Below are 18,622 nucleotides of genomic sequence, written 5' to 3' on the forward strand. Positions count from 1 at the left end.
AATCCACAGATTCTTTTCCTCAGTGTTTCTTGCAAACGGATGCTGTGCTGCAGAGAAATGATCTCCCACCTTGTTATGGTATCCTGACCTCTCCACACATTCTTTTGGAAGGACTGGATCATTTGGGTGTATTTATAAGGAATATTATTATTGTAATATATTTTAGTGTTTCAGATGTTTTAGTGAACATAAATATGTTCATATTTATATCAGTTTTTATTTTGAAGTGGATCTCGAGGTGTCTATTTAAACGTGTGTGTTCAGATCCCTGTTCTGTGCTGCATTTCTCCCTGTTTGCCTTTTGCAAATGCCTGAATGTAACTGGAAGAGGAGGCAGTCAGAATCCTTCACACAACTTCAGTATCTCCTGTGCACCCAGAGCTTCAGCCACTCTCCCAGTGGGAAGAAAGCTTCACCAACACTTTGCCACTTCCCAGGACGCCTCAGCTGGAGCGGCCGAACCCTCGAGGGGCTGAAGAGGAGAACATGCAGCAGATGGGTTGGACCTGCCTCAAGAGACCCGAGTTTCAGCTGCTGGCTCATTTCAGCTCCCTGAGTTTTGTGTTCCCAGCCTGGTGTCCAGTACTAAAACAATCCCTGTTCCCCTGGAGGTCCCTGGTGGCACTCGGTCCTCGCTGGGGTGCAGAGCAAGAGGGATAAAACAGGGATAAGCACAAATGCAGCAGTGAAGGAGCAGATGAAGTATACTGAGTTTCTGAGGAGATAGTTCTGTCTGGCTTTAATATGAGTCCCTGTCACTGTGGTACCGTTGACTGCTCCAACAGGAAACTCCCCACACCCGTGTCTGTCCCTGAACTTCTTTCAGCTCACAGGAAAGGTTTAGGTAGCCTGAGCTCAAAACTGTATGGAACAGCTGAAAAAATCTAAATCCACAGGGAATACTCTTGTGTCCACACAGCACTGATGGTCAGAGGGACTCGTTTGAGGTGATACATATCCAAAATGTATTGTGATTAAAGCTGCTCTCAAGCTGCCTGGAGTTTGGATAAATGGATTTTGATGAAATATTGGGATCTGTTCTCTGAATGTGAATAAGCAATGCAAAACAACTCCTGAAGATGATGGAAAGGGCAAGTGGTGTTCAGTGGGTGCTGAGGAGAACACCAGGAACTCCCTCACCTACAGACACAGGAGAAGTGTAATGAGGGGTCACAGGATGAACACTGGTCACAGCCCATGGCTGGGGAGATGCACAAAAGGAAAAATATTTCTGGCAGAAAGGCTGGAGGAGCAGCAGAAGATGCAAAGAACAAAGCAAAGGAGATGGTTTCTGCTTTGAAACGTGAGAGAAAATGTGGATTTATAGTCACTAAACAGGACACTGGACTTTTCAAGGTTTTCAGGGAGAAACGAACCATGATAGAAATGGCAGAGAGCAGAAAAATTACCATTTCTCAGGCATGGGAAGTGAAGCCACCTGCAAGGGCTTGATAGGAAAGAAGAGTTTTGAGCCATTCTGGAAAGTGTATCACTGGGGAGCAGTCCTCTAATTCCTGCTGCAGATAGAAACTCTCCTCTGCTGAACTGACCTCTTACACACATTTCACTGCTTACCTTACATTTGGAATTCTGTTAGAATTAACCCCCTTCTCTAAATGTTTGGATATTTTTAAGAAGGTTTCATTTACTTGATGGTTTATATATACAGACAAAAAAAAGCTTTTTAGTTTTATAGATGTTACTGTTCAGCAAGTGATTGGCTGCTGGGATATAACAATTATTTTAACTGGAGGTTTCCTGGATGTCTCTGTTGGATATACAAAAGGTGGTGTCTTTTCCACATATTCTCCTTTTTACTGCATGGAGAAATTCAGTCTTGGCAGTTTGGAAGTACCAAAAGCATAAAATGGCAATAGGTTTTTACCTTTGTGATTCTCCTCACTCCTCTCTCTCTTCGCTCCTCTTACGTTACAAAATATTTTTCAAGTGCAGATTTCTTTTGAAAGAAGAAATTAATTATAAAATTTTTAAATTATATTTAAAAATATGGGGGGGGTTAATTAATTAATTAAATTTTATTTAATACTTGGTGTTTCTTCCTCCTTCTGAAGTTTTTCCGAGACCCTGGAGATGGCGGATGACATGGCCATAGATATACCCCATATCTGGTTGTACCTGGCTGAGTTGGTGACCCCCATGTTAAAAGAAGGAGGAATCTCTATGAGAGAACTTATACAGTAAGTGATGCTTTCCCAGCTGTGCCTGTAGTGTTTTCTCAGTGTGGTTCCCATCAGTAGGTGAAGGATGAGCAGTGCTGGAGGCTCAGCTCCCCCAGGAGAGCTGTTGCACATCCTCAGGGGCCCACACCAGCCTGAGAGCTCTGCTGGGAAGGGAGCTTGGTGCTTTCACCCTTGGAGAAGGGTTTTATCCATAAGTTTGCTGCTTATTTCAACTGAGCTTAAAAATACTCCAGTGCTGTAGAGTGGAGAGATTTGGGAGCACAGAGGCTGTGAGAATTAGACTTGCAGAGAGTGAGGTATTGAAAAGCGGCTGCGTGGCTCAGAGGGTAACAGAAGGAGGGCTGGGTTAAGTGGGATATTTGGAATCAATTACCCCCTGTGAGGGTAGGCTGGGCTAGGTGGAATATTTGGAATAAATTCCCCCACCACGAGGATGGGCAGGGCCTGGCTCAGGTGCCCAGAGCAGCTGTGGCTGCCCCTGGATCCCTGGAGATATCCAAGACCAGGCTGGATATTGGGGCTTGGAGCAGCCTGGGACAGTGGATGGTGTCTCTGCCCAAACTATGGGATTCTATTTTTCTACCATCTGGGCACTGCCTTGAAGGGGCACAAAACCTTGTCTGCAAGACAAGAAACTATTTCCTAGACCAGAATTCCTGTATTTTCTGTATGTCCTTACAGATTTGGGGATTGACTGTGAGCCAGTTGAATGGTTCCTGTTTCTATTACCAGTATATTAAGAAAATAACAGTCTTTTCAAAGTCTATCCAAGTGCAGTATCCCACAAAAATTAGTGGATTTGACATAAATATAACATATTTTTGGATGCAAACTTCAAGTCTTTGTAATTAGCCCTGTTGTGACAAGGTCACTGCATCACTAAATGTTTTATCAGCAGTGCTGGATTAATCAAATCCTTCCTCCCTGGCAGAAGTTAAAGGTGATTTCCTGCTTCAGTTTGATCACTACCCCTGGATTTGCATTCCAAATATGAATTATAACAGAAAAAACACCTGTTTTTCTTTCATTCTAGAGAATTTAGCAAACCCTTGCTTCCTGTGGGAAGAGCCGGTGTCTTGCTTGCTGAAATCTTGCACCTTCTATGCAAACAAATGGTGAGTGCCCCATGCTCCTGTCCTCCGGAGGGAGGAGTGGATGCAGCGCCCGTGTTCATGCATGAAACCTTCACCATTCCCACATGAGGACATTTAGGGATGGGCCAGCCAGTCCAGATAACTTAGGAAATCTGCCTCGCACCCCCAGTTTCCAACCAAGCCTTACGAGGTTCCAAAAAGTTGAGTTAACTTTTTGTTTTCTCATCACTTTTCCCTTTTGCAGGTACCTTTGCACCTGGCTTCTCCCAGAAGCTAAGAGTGCTGAAATACTGCAAGAGGGACATGCTCAAGGGATTTCTGGGCTGACCAGAAGCAGCAAGTGCCGGGAATCTTGCGAGAGAACTGTTCTTGCAGACCGGAGAGGTTCTCAGGGTTCGGATAAGCTCCCGATGGCCTCAGACTGCTGTGTGCTTATCCAAACTAAACCTGCCGACTCTTGAGGTTCACCCAGCACTGGGGTAGTGACACCTCCTCACCCCGTGACTCCGAGAGCTCTCTTTCACACCTCACAGCTGCGTGTCCAACCAGTTTGGTGGTTTCCCTATAACTCATCTCCATTTTTGTCGGTTTTTTTTGTTTTTTTTTTTTTAATCCAGCTCAATCCTGCACTTTGGATAGTGTCTATTTCCAACCCTGTAAAATCCCTCACTTGCCTTTTTTTTCATTTTTTTCAAGCATGCATTCAAGTAAGGTTGAATGTTCTAGGAGCATTTCAGTCCAACAGTGCAAAGAGTGGCTTTTTATTTATTTATTTATTTATTTTAGTCTTGTGCTTGTTTGGACAGTCAATTTTCTTTTTTTTTTTAACTATTCTTTGAAAGAAAAGCTGCTGTGCTCTGGGTGTGGAAGCACAGCCTTGGGTCTCTGTTTCTGCCACAGCTTTCTGATCAGATCTTGTCCAGGCCAAGACTTGGACTCGGGTATTTCAGTGTAACATCAGCCATATAATCCAGATCTTGTTGGATCAGAGCAGGAACTATGTATTGTAAACTGAAAATTGTGATCTGCTTTGTAAACTTAAAATTAGGCAGCATTTCTCAGCTTGACTTAGGTACTCAGTGATCTCCTGTGAGCAGGTGCTGTAAGGTGAAACTTTGGCAAAGCATTTGGGTGAAAAGAGCTGGTTGTGCTCAGCATTTTTATTCTTGTCAGAACTGTGTGTGTGAGAACTGTGCTCTCTGAGGCAGGAGGCTCTAAGGTCAGTGTGACATTAGAGGCTGCAAAAGGCTGAACTGTCTGTGCTCAAAGGCACTGCTCTCAAGGTTTACATAAACTCTAGGAACTGAAGAAAGAATTTGGGATTATGTGCCTGAATTTGAGGCTTGGTTTCTGCGCAGCAAACAGCCGTGTAAATGAGGAGTTTTCTCAAAGGAGCAGTTTGCCAGAGCCTTACTGTCAAGGCAAGGGAGTGTGAGTGACAAAGTCAGGAGAGGGGTCTGAGTCAGCCGTGGGAAGGTGCCCTGTTCCACGTGTCACTGCTCCTGGGTGACCTCGGAGCTCGCTGCGAACCCCCCGTGTCACTTCTGCCTTGCCCATTGCCCGTCACCAGGCATTGCCCACCTGACAAGATGTGCATTCCCAGGGGGATTGCACATGTGGTTTCTCTTGCACGGGGTCTCCAGATGTTCTCACTCATTGCTGGCCGTTTGTTGGGTGGCTGAACTGTCCTTTATTCCTCCTGACACAGCTGCACCATTCCGGCCCCTGTGAGTTCCCAGGGTGTCCCTCAGCTCTTTAAATGGACAAACTGCTTGTGTTTCAGAGCCATAAGAAAGTGGGAGCCTTATGGAGGGAATCTGGCCTCAGTTGGAAGGACTACTTGCCCGAAGGGGAGGATGTACATACCTTTCTCATGGAACAGGTGAGTTCAGATCATTTGTTTGATCATCCCATTTCTTCATCCTCTCCCATCCCATTTGTATGCCCAGTTGGAATATGGGATGAAGTGTCTCCACGTTGGGGTAGATTTCAGCACTACCTGAAAGCACAGGGAGGAAAGCCTGTCCCTGCTGCTCCCAGACACACATCTCCAGTCACCTGGCTTCCTCGAGGAGACCTTTTTCTCCAGCTGGGAAAAAAACATTCACTAATGAGTTCTGGAGCAAGGACAGACAATTGTAGAAGGGTCACAAGTAATGGCAGGATTTATTCACTCATCCCACCTTGGATTATGATCCCGGAGGGAGCCAGGACTGATGGAGGCACCTCACCTCTTGCTGGTGTTGCTCCTCAGGAAGTCACTGTCCCCCTCTGGAGCTTCAACTGATCTGCTGCCCTGTTCTGGCACTTTGGAATTGCTGCAGGAAATGAAATTATTACCATGGCCTGGGCCTTGCTGAGGGGACTGCAGCTCTTCTGTCACAGTTTTCAAGAATTGGGGCATTGGCTGCAATTCCTTTGAGCCAGTGCCAGCTCTGGTTGTTGCATTCCAGCCCCTGTAGCTCCAGCCAGAAAACACACACTTGATTTTGTGCTCTGCTGTGCAGGGCTGGAGCTGCCTGAGGTGCCTCCTTGTCTTTGCTGGATAATGGAGTTCCCACGTGTTTGTAAAATGCTTCCTAACCTTTGGAACAGGGAAAGTTGATATGGTAATGATAACTGAGCAGCTGAAAGATACCAGGAAACAGAATTAAATGTAGTTTCCTGCTTCAATCTGGTCTAATTCAGGCTAGGAAAGTACGTTTCACTAATTCTCATCATCACGTGTGGTGTTGCAGAAGTTGGAGTTCACAGAGTCTGACTGTTCCAGTTCCTCAGAAGCACTTTCAGAGAAAGAACTGTCTGCAGAAGAGCTGAACAAGCAGCTGGAAAAACTCATTGTTGAGGACAAGGCGAATGATGAACAAATCTTTGACTGGGTAGAGGTACAAAGAGATTTTCACCCTCCCTGCAGACTGTTTAACTGCTTTTGTAAATATGTTCTGGTCTGGACATCTCAGGGTACGGGACACTGTGGGGATTTGATCTATGCAATCAACACTTCCAAAGAATTAAAATCTGAAATATAATCAGTATTTAAGAGTCAGTTTTAGGAAGGAAGGCTTTTAGCCATATTAACGTCTTTTAAATACTGTATACTTTCTGACACTGAATATCCTGCTTCTGCCACTCAGTACATTTTAGATATACACTGCTACATCATTTCTTCATAAAATAGGGAAGTTTCTCGCTACTTTTTTCCAACATGACCTCTCCAAATTTCCCACTGTAAAAACACGCTGGGCAGTCACTGAGAGCACCTTTCCTAGTGCACTGGGCCAGGCACTGGAAGAGAAAATTAAAATAAAGGAAAAAAAGAGGAAAAGGTCTGTCATCCCACTGGTCTTTGCTCTCAGTCTCTGGCTGCCTTCTTTAACTCATATGTTTAGTATCTGAAATTATACTCAACCAATGCATTTACATCTGTGCTTATACTAAATCTTGGTCAGCTTCAGTTCAGTTATTTCTATGGCAGAGCAATGTGTTACAAATGTCATTTTTCCACTGCTGTTAGAGGATTTGAGGGTGGAATGAAAGCAGCACTGAAAATCTGGGAGTTTCCACAGCCATTCCCTGAATTTCTTTCACAAAGCAAACAATCTCCACCCAAGGAGCACGCCGTAGAGTTTGTTGGAAAAGCCTAAAACTCTGTGAGGCTCTGTGAGGACACTGCAGGAGCCCAGCGTGGTTGGTTTGGTTCTGCAGACAAACGGCTCCTTGCAGGAGGTGCTCGGTGGCACATGGATCCCTTGGGAGCTGGGGTTGCCTGCTGAGGTCCTGAGGGAGTTCCAAGGAGGGAGTGGGGAAGCCGAGTGTTGCAGGGCTGAGCTGGGCTTGTGCCGCAGCAGCAGCTGAGCCTGGACTTGCTGCCGGGTTCAGAGCTGGAGTTTTGCAGTCCTGCAGCTCCATGTTTTTAACTGGTCCGTTTACTCTTGATTCCAGGCTAATCTAGATGAAAGCCAGATGAGTTCACCTACATTCCTTAGAGCTTTAATGACAGCAGTTTGTAAAGCAGCTATTATAGGTGAGTAACTTGCAGTGTAAACACCACACAAACCAAACCTGCAAAGAAGTATTTGGTATTTTTGAGGTTTATACCACAGCCAAGGCTGTGTTTTGACACACACTAAGGCTTTTCCATCATTTGGGATTATGCCCAAGAACAGGGTGTCCCTTCCCCACGTGACAGCCGGGCACTTTGCCGGGTATGGTGTTCCTGAGGTGACCCTGGTGTGTCCCAGTGACTTTGTGTGAGCAGGGGTCTCAGACAGCCCTGGGTAATGCCAGATTGTTTGTTGATTTTCTTGACAAAGGTGGAAATTACTGAGATCATCATTAAGGCAATTAACATATCACTCCTGTGTCAGCAAAGATGCGTGGGCACCCCAGCGTGGGCTGCAGGACAAAGCCAGTCTGGGGCTCAGGCGTGTAAGAGTTTTATATCCAAAGTTTCAATTTTGGAAAGATGATTTATGTGGATTGCCTGACTGTACAGCTGGAAACACAGGGAAGGGAGGGCTCCCAAGTCAGACACGTGAGCCTCAGACCCTCAGGGGGGTTGAGTAAAGCACCGCAGCCAGAAACATCTGCTCAATTCACTTGGCTTTCTTTAACTTTACTGTTGGCATCTGGCACAGCAAAAAGTGGTACTTGTAAAGGGTCTGGTTCTGCTCTGAGCTGTGATTTGGGGGAGAGAACGGGCTGGATTCCACCGTGTGAGCGAGGGGAGGGACAGGCCAGCTCCTTCCTCTCTCTGGGAACAGAACCTTGCTCGTGCCACCTAGTGTTAACAGAGACATGACACAGGACTTCATTTCCAGCGCCTCAGGGTTCCCTGTTATGTAAGGAAAATCATCCTCTGGTTTAAATTTTGACCTTGCCTCTGAGTTTTTTTCTTTTGTTTGCAAAATATCATTTAATTGGGTTGCATGATGTACTTGAAAGCTGCTGAATCATCCTTGTGGCTGATGGACTTCTAATGCATATTTTTATATATTTACTATTTCCTATATCATGTGCAACTTATGATTCTGTTTCTGCCCTGGTATTTTTAGAAAAAAAAAATTCTAAAAACCTTCTAACCTTCTGAATGCAGTTGCCTGTGAAGACACAATTTGCACTGCAAAGTAAGATTGTGCTGCTTCTGTGTGTATTAGAGCTGGTGTCACTGCAGGCAGTGAACTTGGGGAACTGTAAGGACTTCCAGAAATAAAGACTTCCAGAAATAGCCATTAACCAAAAATCTTCCTGTTACTTCTCATCTTCCTGTTCTCTCCACTCTAATCTGTGTTTGTGATTGCTGTTTGCAGTAGTAAAGGCAGTCAAAGGCCTGTCCCTGTTGCCATGTGCCAAGCTGACCCTGCTTTCTCCTCTTCCCCTCAGCGGACTCTTCTAGCTTCCGAGTGGACACTGCTGTTATCAAACAGAGAGTGCCCATCTTACTCAAGTACCTGGACTCAGACACAGAGAAGGAACTACAAGCACTTTATGCACTACAAGCATCAATAGTAAAACTTGATCAACCTCCTAGTAAGTGTTGCCTCTGTGCTGGGGATTTGAGCCTGCATAAAGGCAGGGGAGTTCTGTGGGAGATATGGAAGAAGATGTACTTTTCCTTACCTTTGTAGGTACCAGATGAGAGAAGCTGGTGTGGGTGGGTTCAGCTTGTCCAGATCCCAGACTTTTAGAGCAGCTCAGGTTCCCAAATGCTTGGCCAGAGGCCGGTTCTTCTTTTGGTTGCTCCTGTGAGCAGCCACACAGAAGGAAGGACAAACCTGTTGATAAAAAGAGAGCAAAAAAAGAGCTGTAAAAAATAATCTGAGTTTGCAGTGCCTGGGCATGTGAGAGCATGGGTGTTGTTATTGCATTGCTACTTCACAGATGTTTGTGGGCTTGGAGGGAACGAGTTGGTCAACTCATGAGTTTTGTCCCAGAGATGCTACAGAAAACCCTTGTGGGACAAGAGGCAAGGGAGTAGCCAAAGAAACAGGGATTCCCAGGGAATCTGCAGCACAAAATCCAGGAGTGGCTCAAAACATTCAACATAATCATCCTTAGTGCCCTTTATGACATTAGTTGGGCATTATCTCTGCTGATGAGCCACAAAAATCCAGGGTTGGAGGGAATCCAGATGTGTGGTACTAAGGAGATGGGCTGCTGTGGGTCCTGCTTGCCAGCCAATCTCTAGATAACATATTCCCACAGCTGCTTTCCCAGCTTTCCCTCTTCTCTGACAGTGTCAGAGGGGTCGGTTTTCCCCCTCACCCGAGTGTGAGCAGCCAGAAGCAATAGCTGAGTAAGAGCCTCGTGCTCTCCTTGTCTCTCCATCTCCCGTGCCAAGAGGTCGAGTTAATCCCCTTATCTGCAGCCATCTCTGTCCGCAGCAGAGCTGACAGATGTTCCCTGCCTTTATTCCATTACTGCAGATTTGTTGCGGATGTTTTTTGATTGCCTGTATGACGAGGAGGTCATTTCAGAGGATGCTTTCTACAAGTGGGAAAGCAGCAAGGACCCGGCGGAGCAGAACGGAAAAGGAGTAGCGCTAAAATCTGTCACGGCGTTCTTCACGTGGCTACGGGAGGCCGAAGAGGAGTCAGAGGATAATTAAAACTTAAAATACAGATTTAAAACAAACAAACAAAAAAAGAAACAATTTAAGTATTTTTTTAAAAAGTTTCACGTCTTCGCCAATCACAGTGCAGCAAGGCCAATTCTCTCTCGCAGACCCCCCTTGCCCCACACACGCACGAGTGGGAGAGGTAAAACCCGATAAACACCGAGGTGATCATGGAGGCAAAAAGGTACTTGAAAACAAACCCACAAAAGTAAACTTCAAACCTGAGGGCGGGAGCACTAAACCAAAATACGTGTATTATTTATAGAAAATATTTTCTGGTTTAATCTTTTTCTTTTGTTTTTAAACAAGGACTCATACTTAGGAAAACACACAGCAAAACAAATCTGTTTAGCAAAAACAAAAACAAGTTGAAAACTTCTAATTTATTATTTTAAGGACTGCAAATGCCAGTGTAATTTTTAAATTTGCAGTTTCTGTAAACAAATTGTATAATAGAACAAAAGCAGAGAAATAAATTTCCCTCCCCTTCATACGCACCTCAGTTTTGTTTCAAAGCATGATAAATCAACAAAACTTTGAAGGGGATTGGGGTGAGCTAGATGAGGACAAGATCAATTTTTTTTTTTATTGTCATCAGATTTTTATGCCTGCCTCTCAGCTTGCTTCAGAAATTTAAAAAGAAAATAGTAATCAAACCATACATAACCTTGGATCGGAAGGAAAACGCATTTGAGAAAACCGCTGAGGACCAGAGTGCTCCGAAAATAACTCATTGAAAACCGTGCTACCCCGGGGAAAAAAGTACTAGTGATACTTTGAGAACCTTTAGAGCAACTTTAAGGCTTGTAAATACATAGAACAAATATTTAAAAAAAAAAAAAAGGAAAAAAAAAAGAAAAATTGACTCAATACTATTTCTTTTCACTTTCAAAATATAAAGAACAAAATAAAGACAAACATTGCAAGTTTAAAAGAAAGTAAAACGACTTCTCCTTTGACAGCTGCTGAATGTGTGCACCATCCTGAGCGGTGCTGGCTTCCTTGGCATGCCGTAGGTCCTCGGGCCCAAATTGTGTACATATAGTGTGTGTCTGTATGTGTGACTACCAAAAATGAAGGGTGAGAGCAATTGTTGTTTAAAAAAAATGAAAAAATGATAAAAGGGGATGCTGTTGTGCCGAGAAACTCCCTGGCCAAGGAGCAGCCAGTGGCTGCGGGGCCAGGCAGGAGCAGTTGGTTCCCGAGGCTGGGATGTGACCTCAGGGCAGACTGTGCCCGACCCCAGCTGGGTTTCTCCAGCCCTGTGGCAGCGTGACTTGGATCAGCGGCGTCACCCGGGGACTTGTGACCCTGGCAGCTCCGGAGGCCACAGCTGTGAGAGCCGAGATCCGAGAGCCCAGCCCAGGGAAGGGCGCAGGAGGAGGAGCGGCGCTGCCTGCCCGGCGCTGCCCGCCCGCTCCGAGTGCCGGGGCAGCAGAGCCGTGGGAGCCCTTCCCGTGCCCAGCGGGACCCGGGCTGCTGCTCCACACCCAGCTGCTGCTGAGGACAGGAAGGCCCTCGTGTGTCTGCAGCCACCCAGGATGACCCGCTGGCTCTCACTGTGAGAAGCACCTGCCATCAAGGACTCTGCAAAGATGGGCAAGCCTGAAATGTGCTTTGTGAACTGTGGGCCGTGGACCGTGAGTAATCTGTGGAGCATTTGCTGGGGGTGTCTGCAGCACTGACTGCTCACATGATGCTGTCTTTTTCTTTCCAGCTGCTAAATCACTTCTTCAAAAAAAAAAAAGCAAAAAACAACAACAACAAAAAAAAACCAACAACAAAAAGAAACGGAAAAGGGAAGAAAGGCTACAAATATGTTACTTTCCTAATCTTGCTTTTACATGTAAACAATTGCTGTACTTGCCTGAGGATGTGATTTGATCACCACGGGGAAGGGAGGAGGTGCCTGGTTGTGGCCAGAAGGGAGAGGTCCATGAGACACTTTCCCTGTTAACATGTTCCACCCCATGAATCTGAGCTAGAGAATCCATGGCCTAAAACACTAGAGCATTGTTTGGTTATTTTTTTTTTTTTTTTTAGTAACAATAAAACACTTCTCTCTGAAGTTTTGTTAAAAAAAAAAAAAAAGAAAAAATATTCTCACCGTTACTGTACACTCATGTATCTGCATGTACCACATCCAGTGATGCCTCAGCCTCGCCGTTGGGCCCAGAGGTTTGGATGGGCTCTCAAGGTCTCCAAAAGGTCTGTCCCCATGGAACCCCCACCCACCAGGGCTCCAGGGGTGTCTGTTACACCTTTGCAGAAGGTCGTGTGGGTATTCCTCTTCCAAAAGGCATTTTTTTGGAGCGGTACATGGTGGTCTGTAGCAGTTAAATTGTTGAATTAAATGAATGCCAGTTTGTATGGAAATAAGGGTAAATATTGCCAAGTCAGTGTGGGTAAATGATGGAATTCCTCTCAGGGTGGGCAGTGTCAGAGCCTGCTGGGAACATGAGTGTGCAGCAGCAGAGCTGTGCAGGGACTGATTTCTCTCTCATAGCCTTGGATTGGAAAGGACAGACTTGCTGCAGGGCCTTTGAATAGCCCAGTGAATCCAGTGTGTCAGGGCTGGGCAGCTTAAACCTTCTGACTGGAAAACCACTGGCTGGAGGGAACGGGAATTGCCAGCAGGTGGGTAGAGGTGAGGTGAGAAAATTTTTCCCCTTTTTGTTAGAGCCTTTAATGACATTCCAGGGGGTGAGAACTTGCCCTGTTAGTGTCCTGCAAAGGCCAGGAAGGCTCTTCTCAGAGATTTTCACAAGGAGTTTTTCAGAATTACCCAAAGCTGGGTTTGCAGCATGGCAGGTCTTGGCTTCTTTGAAGTTAAATCAGTTCAGCTGCACACTGGATGCTGTGAGCAGTTTATGCACAAGGCCTTGAGGTTTCCAGCTGTGGGTGTGTCACCTGAAGTTTCAGCTTCCCAACAAAGTCGCTGCAAGGAGCAGAACTCGCTTCTCTTGTGTTCTTTGCCATGCATTTACTGCACCCAGTTGCTTTCCAGTTTCCTTCTAGACCAGCACAGTTGTGCAGGTGGTTGTGGTTCCTCAGGATGTGGCTCATGAAACATCCTTGGAACCAGTTTCTTGTGAAAGGTATTAAAATACAAAAAAACTATATGAAATAGAAAATGAATTATTAATTAAAACAGGTTCCTGTGGAATGTGATTTGCAGGAGCCTCATTTTGTGTAGGTGAGATCAGCTGTGGTCACTGGCCCAACGTTACAGCAAAGCCTCAGCAGGGAGGGCAGCAGGTTTATACCAAGAATACTGCAGGTTGTGCTGAGGCTTTTTTCTCCTAGTCTTGATCCTATTGAAACACATCTTGTGTGCAGGCTCCTGAGTGTGGCAGGGCTTAGCACAGCTCAGCATGGAAGAGTGGCATTAGAACCATTTCTACTGCTGGGAAGCCTTCTTTTCCCAAGGCTGGGGCACTGTCAGAAACAAAGGCAAGTAGATGCATTGCTTAAATCCCTCTTTATTACTGAGAATGTCCCTTATCTTGAAGCCACCAAACAGCACATTTTCAGCCCGGGTGTCTGCCTAAGGGTGGTCTCTTTCTAGGAAAGGGTTTTCAGAATGAGATCAGCCATTTCTGGGAATGAGGTCAGAAGTACACTGATCCTAGATGCTGTGCTCTCTGCTTGTGTCAACATGTTCAGGTTTTACCGTATTTTCCAGAAAAGCCTCAGGTCCGGGAGCAGATTTTGGCGCATGGAAGTGTCTTCATAGAATCCTAGAATATGCTGGGTTGGAAGGGACCCATCAGGATGATGGAGTCCAGCTCCTGAGCTTTTTGCCTGGGATCAGCCCTCCCTGGTGCAGGACATGATAGGCCACATGGCAGGAGAGGCTCAGGAGAAGGGATTCCTCTGCAGGAATGGTTTTTAGTGTGCACAAGGCAGGTCTAAGCCATTAATAACTTAGACCAATTGTTGCTGTGACCCACAGAGCTTTTGTTCCAACCCTATAGGATTGTTTTTACTGATAAAGGAGTAATAGGGTCAATGAAATGTCCCCTTAATTTGCTAAGCATTCTGAAAACATTTAAAGCCAATTGCAGGTTTTGGCATCTCATTGCCAGAGGGTGGCTGTGATTGGTCTGCTGCATTTGGTCCCATTATGAGTTTTTGGTAGATGCCCCGGGTTGCTTTGTCAGAAGTGTCCTGGGCAGAGCAGAGAAGCTGTTAGCTAGGCCTGTATGCTTGGTTTCTTTCAGATTCAAGAGGGTTTAACTTTGGGGGCAGGAATCTCAAAATCAGACCTCCCCAGAATGCTTTTGTGCCCTTAGATCCAATGGCCCTGGCCCTGAGGCACTGAACCACCTGCAGGAGAGCTGGCTGCTGGCTGCAGGTCATATGTGGGGGCGAGATGCTTCATGGTTGGAGCTGGGCCAGGAATGCTGGGCTCTAACCTGGGGCTGAATCCACTGGGAGGTGTTTGGGCTGGCAAGTGCTCCAAGCTCCTGCTTCTCCCAGTCAGGCTGGGAACTGGAACTCGGCCTTTCTGCTCTTTGGGAGGTGTTGGCCTGGAAGCTGCCAGCTGAGCAGTATCTGAAGCCAAGAAGCACCAGCAGGAGCCTGAGCTCTTCACACACCACTGGCTTTTCATGAGGTGCCAGCCCTGAGGTTTGCACAAGGCCCCACACGCTGACAGAAACTCCAGGTTTGCTGTGCCTGAGGCCATGTGCAACCTGCAACAACTGTAGGGTGGAGCCTGGGGACCAGGAGGCTTCAGCCCAGAGGATCCTCAGACAGGCCACATGCAAGGAGCCATTGGAGGAAAACCAGCAATGGGCAAAGAACAGCAGCAAGAGATTGATTAACTCAGCTTCCAGCAGCATGACTAAATCACAGTATCTGAGGAAACCTCAGATTGTCTACCCTTCTGATTTTCAAGGGGCTCCATTTGCCACCTTTGGTGAGGTTTTGTGGAGCTGTTGTTTGCTGAAATAACTCCTGCTTCTTTAAATGCTGCTGTAGGGATGCTGACTGTGGAAAGCTTTGTCATGTGGCACCAGCTTCTCTTTCTCGTTTCCAGCTGCTAAATTGTGCTGAAACAGCAACAGGAATAAAACCAGCTCCACTCCATTCAGTCCTTTCCATGGGGGAATTTGTGTCCAAGTTGCTGGCCCAGCTGCAGGAATGGATATGCTGTGGTTGCAAATGGGAAAGGAGAGTGGGCGTGAGGAAGGCAATAGATGCTGTTGGTTGGGAAATGTCAGTGTTACTGAGTGAGGGGAGAGAGCAGTGAAGCTCTTGGCTGTCCTGTTGCAGCCCCCTGCAAGAATTAATGGCAGATGTTACCATCCAAAACACTGTTTGGTTCAGAGTTAAGGAAATTCTCACTGCCAGGTCTCTTAACTGTGGGGAGATGTAGCTTTGGGAAAGCTGTCCCTGTGTGCAGTGTTGAGTTGGTGGTCTTCAGCTGCTCCTTGCTTAGTGAAGGTGTCACTTCATGTACCTGACTTGGGCAAAATCAGTCATTACTGTAATGCCAAAAGTGGTGTAGAAAAAGAATCACAGCTTCCAGCCCCTGGTCCTCTAGTAATGACAGCACTCAGGATCTATTTCAAATCAGGGTGTTTCTAGAAAAGCAGCAGCCTGTGGAGACTGCTCAGGCCATAACATTTTCCTGCTCCAAATTCCTGCTCCAAATTCCTGTCGGCTCCAGTGGTATTTCTATGCTACACTTGCTCCAGAATGAAACCAACTTTGGTGTATTTAAGTGTATTTTTATTCACTTGCTAGATCTGATGTAAAAAATGGGTTGTTTGGTTTGAAAATGCATAGAGGAATGGGATACCCCTTGGAAAGGGGAAAATGTTTGAAAAGATAAGGAAGTAGAACCTTAAGGGTAAGTGTGAGAGAGACAGCAAGGGAGACCAGCTGTGAGATGGTGTAGGGTGACACTGGGAAAAGTATGGAGAACTAATTACTAGGAAGCTGATAAGAAATAAAAAAATCAAGTGATATCTTGAAAGCCACGAAGAGACAGAGAATATGCATTTTGGGGTTGAAAGCAGAAAATTAGTTATTTTTGCATAGAATTAAAGAAGCTGCAGGGATGACAGTAAGACTGCAGCTGAAAAAAAGTAAAGATGAATTGGAAGAGAATTGTAAGTTGTTCTGGTGATCATTAGAGGTCTTTGGTGAAGTGAATCAGCAACAAAGTGGAAAATTCCAGTTTAAAGGACTAAAAGTCCCTATTTCTACAGGACATGTAAAAGGAAAAAAAAAAATCTTAATAAGTAAAGTAGAAGTAAGAACTCAAAAAGCAGCTCAGGTATAAAGACAGGAATTATGTGTGTGTCTGCAGGAAGGGCAACATCACCACGTAACAGGTCCTTGTGTAATGCTTATTTTGCCATGGGCAAAAAGCCTCTGGAAGTTTGTGTGTGGCTCAACAAGTGAGAGACCCACGTGAATTAAATGTTTGCTTCAGTGGTGGTTATGGGATTGTTGTGCTTTGCATCACTCCCTGTGCAGATACAAAGGGTCAAGCTGAAGAGAGCAGCGACCATCATCCCCTCATGGCTGGACACAGAACCAAAACAACCCCCTTGGATATATATTCAGGCATAGTGAGATCTGATGGTAAAGACCTTCTCAGGGAATACCAGATTGTGTGTATATATAATATTAGATTTGTTTTTCAAAGCACAAGAAGCTGAAGATGCAGCAGCAGAACATGGAGTTTTAGGGATGATTGAGTATAGTGACAGAGAAGAGCTTCCCAGTCTGGTGGTAACTAGACATGGGCGGGGCTGGAAAAAAGGCTCAAATTCTCCCTGAGCCAGGTGGACTGCAGGTCAGAAGGGCATAAAAGGCTTCCTAATATAAATGTAAAAGCTGAGGTAAAAGTGGAAAGGGAGAAAATCGACAAAAACTTGGGGTGACAACACCAGACGCAAGGCCTGAATGTATTCAGAGCTGAAGTTTGGAGCTGCAGGTCAACGTTGAAACATTGAGAATGTATCAGCAGAAGATTATTTCAGCAGTTGCACAGTTTGACGGAGGTAATAAAGGTAATAATCATGTGGCAGATAGATGTTAAGCCTCACAGAAGTGTGCTTATTAAATTCAAGTGTTCACTTTAAATAATAAACGTGGCAAAGTGGGGAAAATGTGAGTTGGTCTAGGTTAAAAAAAGTCAACAAAATAACCCTTGGAATGGAATTTCCATGGACAGATTTAAAACATAAAACTATCTAAATCAGAAACACAAGAGGTTCCATGTTTCTAGGACAAGAACAACAAGTGGTATTGCTCTGGATGCTGGGTGGAAACAGTAAAACCCTTGACTCCAAATTGTACAATGACTCCTTGGGAACAAAAGCAATGTATCTGGATGATCTGCAAGCAGCACAGCCCAAGCCCAAAGCTGTGGGGAGACTCAGGAGAGCTCTAAGGGACAGCAAGGTAGAATCAAATTAAATTCTTTTCAAGGAAAAAACAGCTGGAATCTTACTAGTCCATGGCACCTGCAGGCAGGAAAGGTATTGAGAGGGCTTAGGACTTATTAACAGTGCTTAGTACTTACTAAAAATGAGTCCTTATTAGAAATATTCCTGATGTTGATAGGGCTTGACACCATCACAAATAACTCTGGCAGCAGCTCCAAGCTGCAGTCTGATTCCCTGGCCATGGATTTCCCTGTTCCTCCTGTGCTGGCTCTGAGCTTCCCACTGCTTCATTCCTGTGGGAATAGGAAGAGGGACACAAATGACACAAACCTGCCCAAAAAGTGGAGCAGAGAAGACAGAGCAGTGGGTTGTGATCCCACAGTGTGGCTGTAAGGAATGTGAAGGGTCTGCTCTTCCCCTCTGGGATGGATTTTGAGGTAAAAACCAGAGAAGGAGATATCAACAGCTTTTCTCCTCCACTTGTAGCTCTGTGGCTCAGCCAACACAGGTGCTGGGGCACATCCTTGCAGTGGGCAAAGGGAGAGTTGCTGGTCTAATTTCATATTTTCCTTCTTGGTGTCTTAAAACTCAGTAGTGAAGGAGCACATTCCCTCTTCTCCCCCTCTGCTCCACCTTCTCCTGCCAGAGAGGCACCACAGGGGGGAAAAAAGCCAAAGAACACATTTTTCTGCAGTTGCACAGGGCTCGTTTCACACTCACAGGCAAGACAGGAATGTTCAGCAAAGTGGAGCCATCTGTCTGCACCGCTCCCAGGGCTGCTCAGCTCCACGTCAGTGATCATCTGGAGTGGAGGAGACTGAACAGGGCCAGGCTTTCCTCACAAGCCTTTAGAAGGTGGCATTCTCAGGTGTAGTAAACTTAGAGTAGTGACCTACAGGGGAAAGAGTTGGAAAAAGCTTGGACAAGAAACAGGCATTACTGCAGAAATAAGACATTTCTGTAGTGCTTTGAATGGTGTAAATGCTTCTAAATGTGCTCACAGAGGGGTTTCCCATCACAGCAGGGATAAAAATGCTCAAATAAATGGGTAAGTGCCCATATGGTCTTCAAATTGTAAAAACACAGATGGGAAGAGAGGTTGGCAGGAGACAGGTAATGATTATTTCAGAAAACAAAAATGAGAAAACTGCTCAGATGAGAGCAGATGAAATTGCTGTGGTGTACTAGGAGTCACCATCCCTGGAGCTGTCCAAAAAGTGTGGCTGTGGCACTTGAGAACGTGGTTTAGCAGTGACTTTTGCAGTGCCATGGGAAAGGCTGGACTCAATGATCTTAATGTTT

At 45.6% G+C, this 18,622-nt stretch overlaps 1 protein-coding gene across 19 annotated transcripts in view; it reads left to right on the forward strand.

Moving 5' to 3' along the window:
* EIF4G3 (eukaryotic translation initiation factor 4 gamma 3) overlaps positions 1–10,402 on the forward strand; it is a 141,304-nt gene extending 130,902 nt beyond the window's left edge. For all 19 annotated transcript variants that reach the window (XM_077788188.1, XM_077788182.1, XM_077788187.1 and 16 more), the window contains 7 exons: positions 2,073–2,198; positions 3,235–3,316; positions 5,079–5,177; positions 6,034–6,180; positions 7,238–7,319; positions 8,678–8,824; positions 9,721–10,402. In XM_077788188.1, coding sequence (XP_077644314.1) covers positions 2,073–2,198; positions 3,235–3,316; positions 5,079–5,177; positions 6,034–6,180; positions 7,238–7,319; positions 8,678–8,824; positions 9,721–9,902 — 865 coding nt within the window. In that variant the 3' untranslated portion in view covers positions 9,903–10,402. The remainder of the gene's footprint in view (positions 1–2,072; positions 2,199–3,234; positions 3,317–5,078; positions 5,178–6,033; positions 6,181–7,237; positions 7,320–8,677; positions 8,825–9,720) is intronic.
* The last annotated feature ends 8,220 nt before the right edge of the window (positions 10,403–18,622 follow it).

The sequence above is a fragment of the Lonchura striata genome, chromosome 24 (assembly GCF_046129695.1).
Source record: "Lonchura striata isolate bLonStr1 chromosome 24, bLonStr1.mat, whole genome shotgun sequence".
Lineage (NCBI taxonomy): Eukaryota > Metazoa > Chordata > Aves > Passeriformes > Estrildidae > Lonchura > Lonchura striata.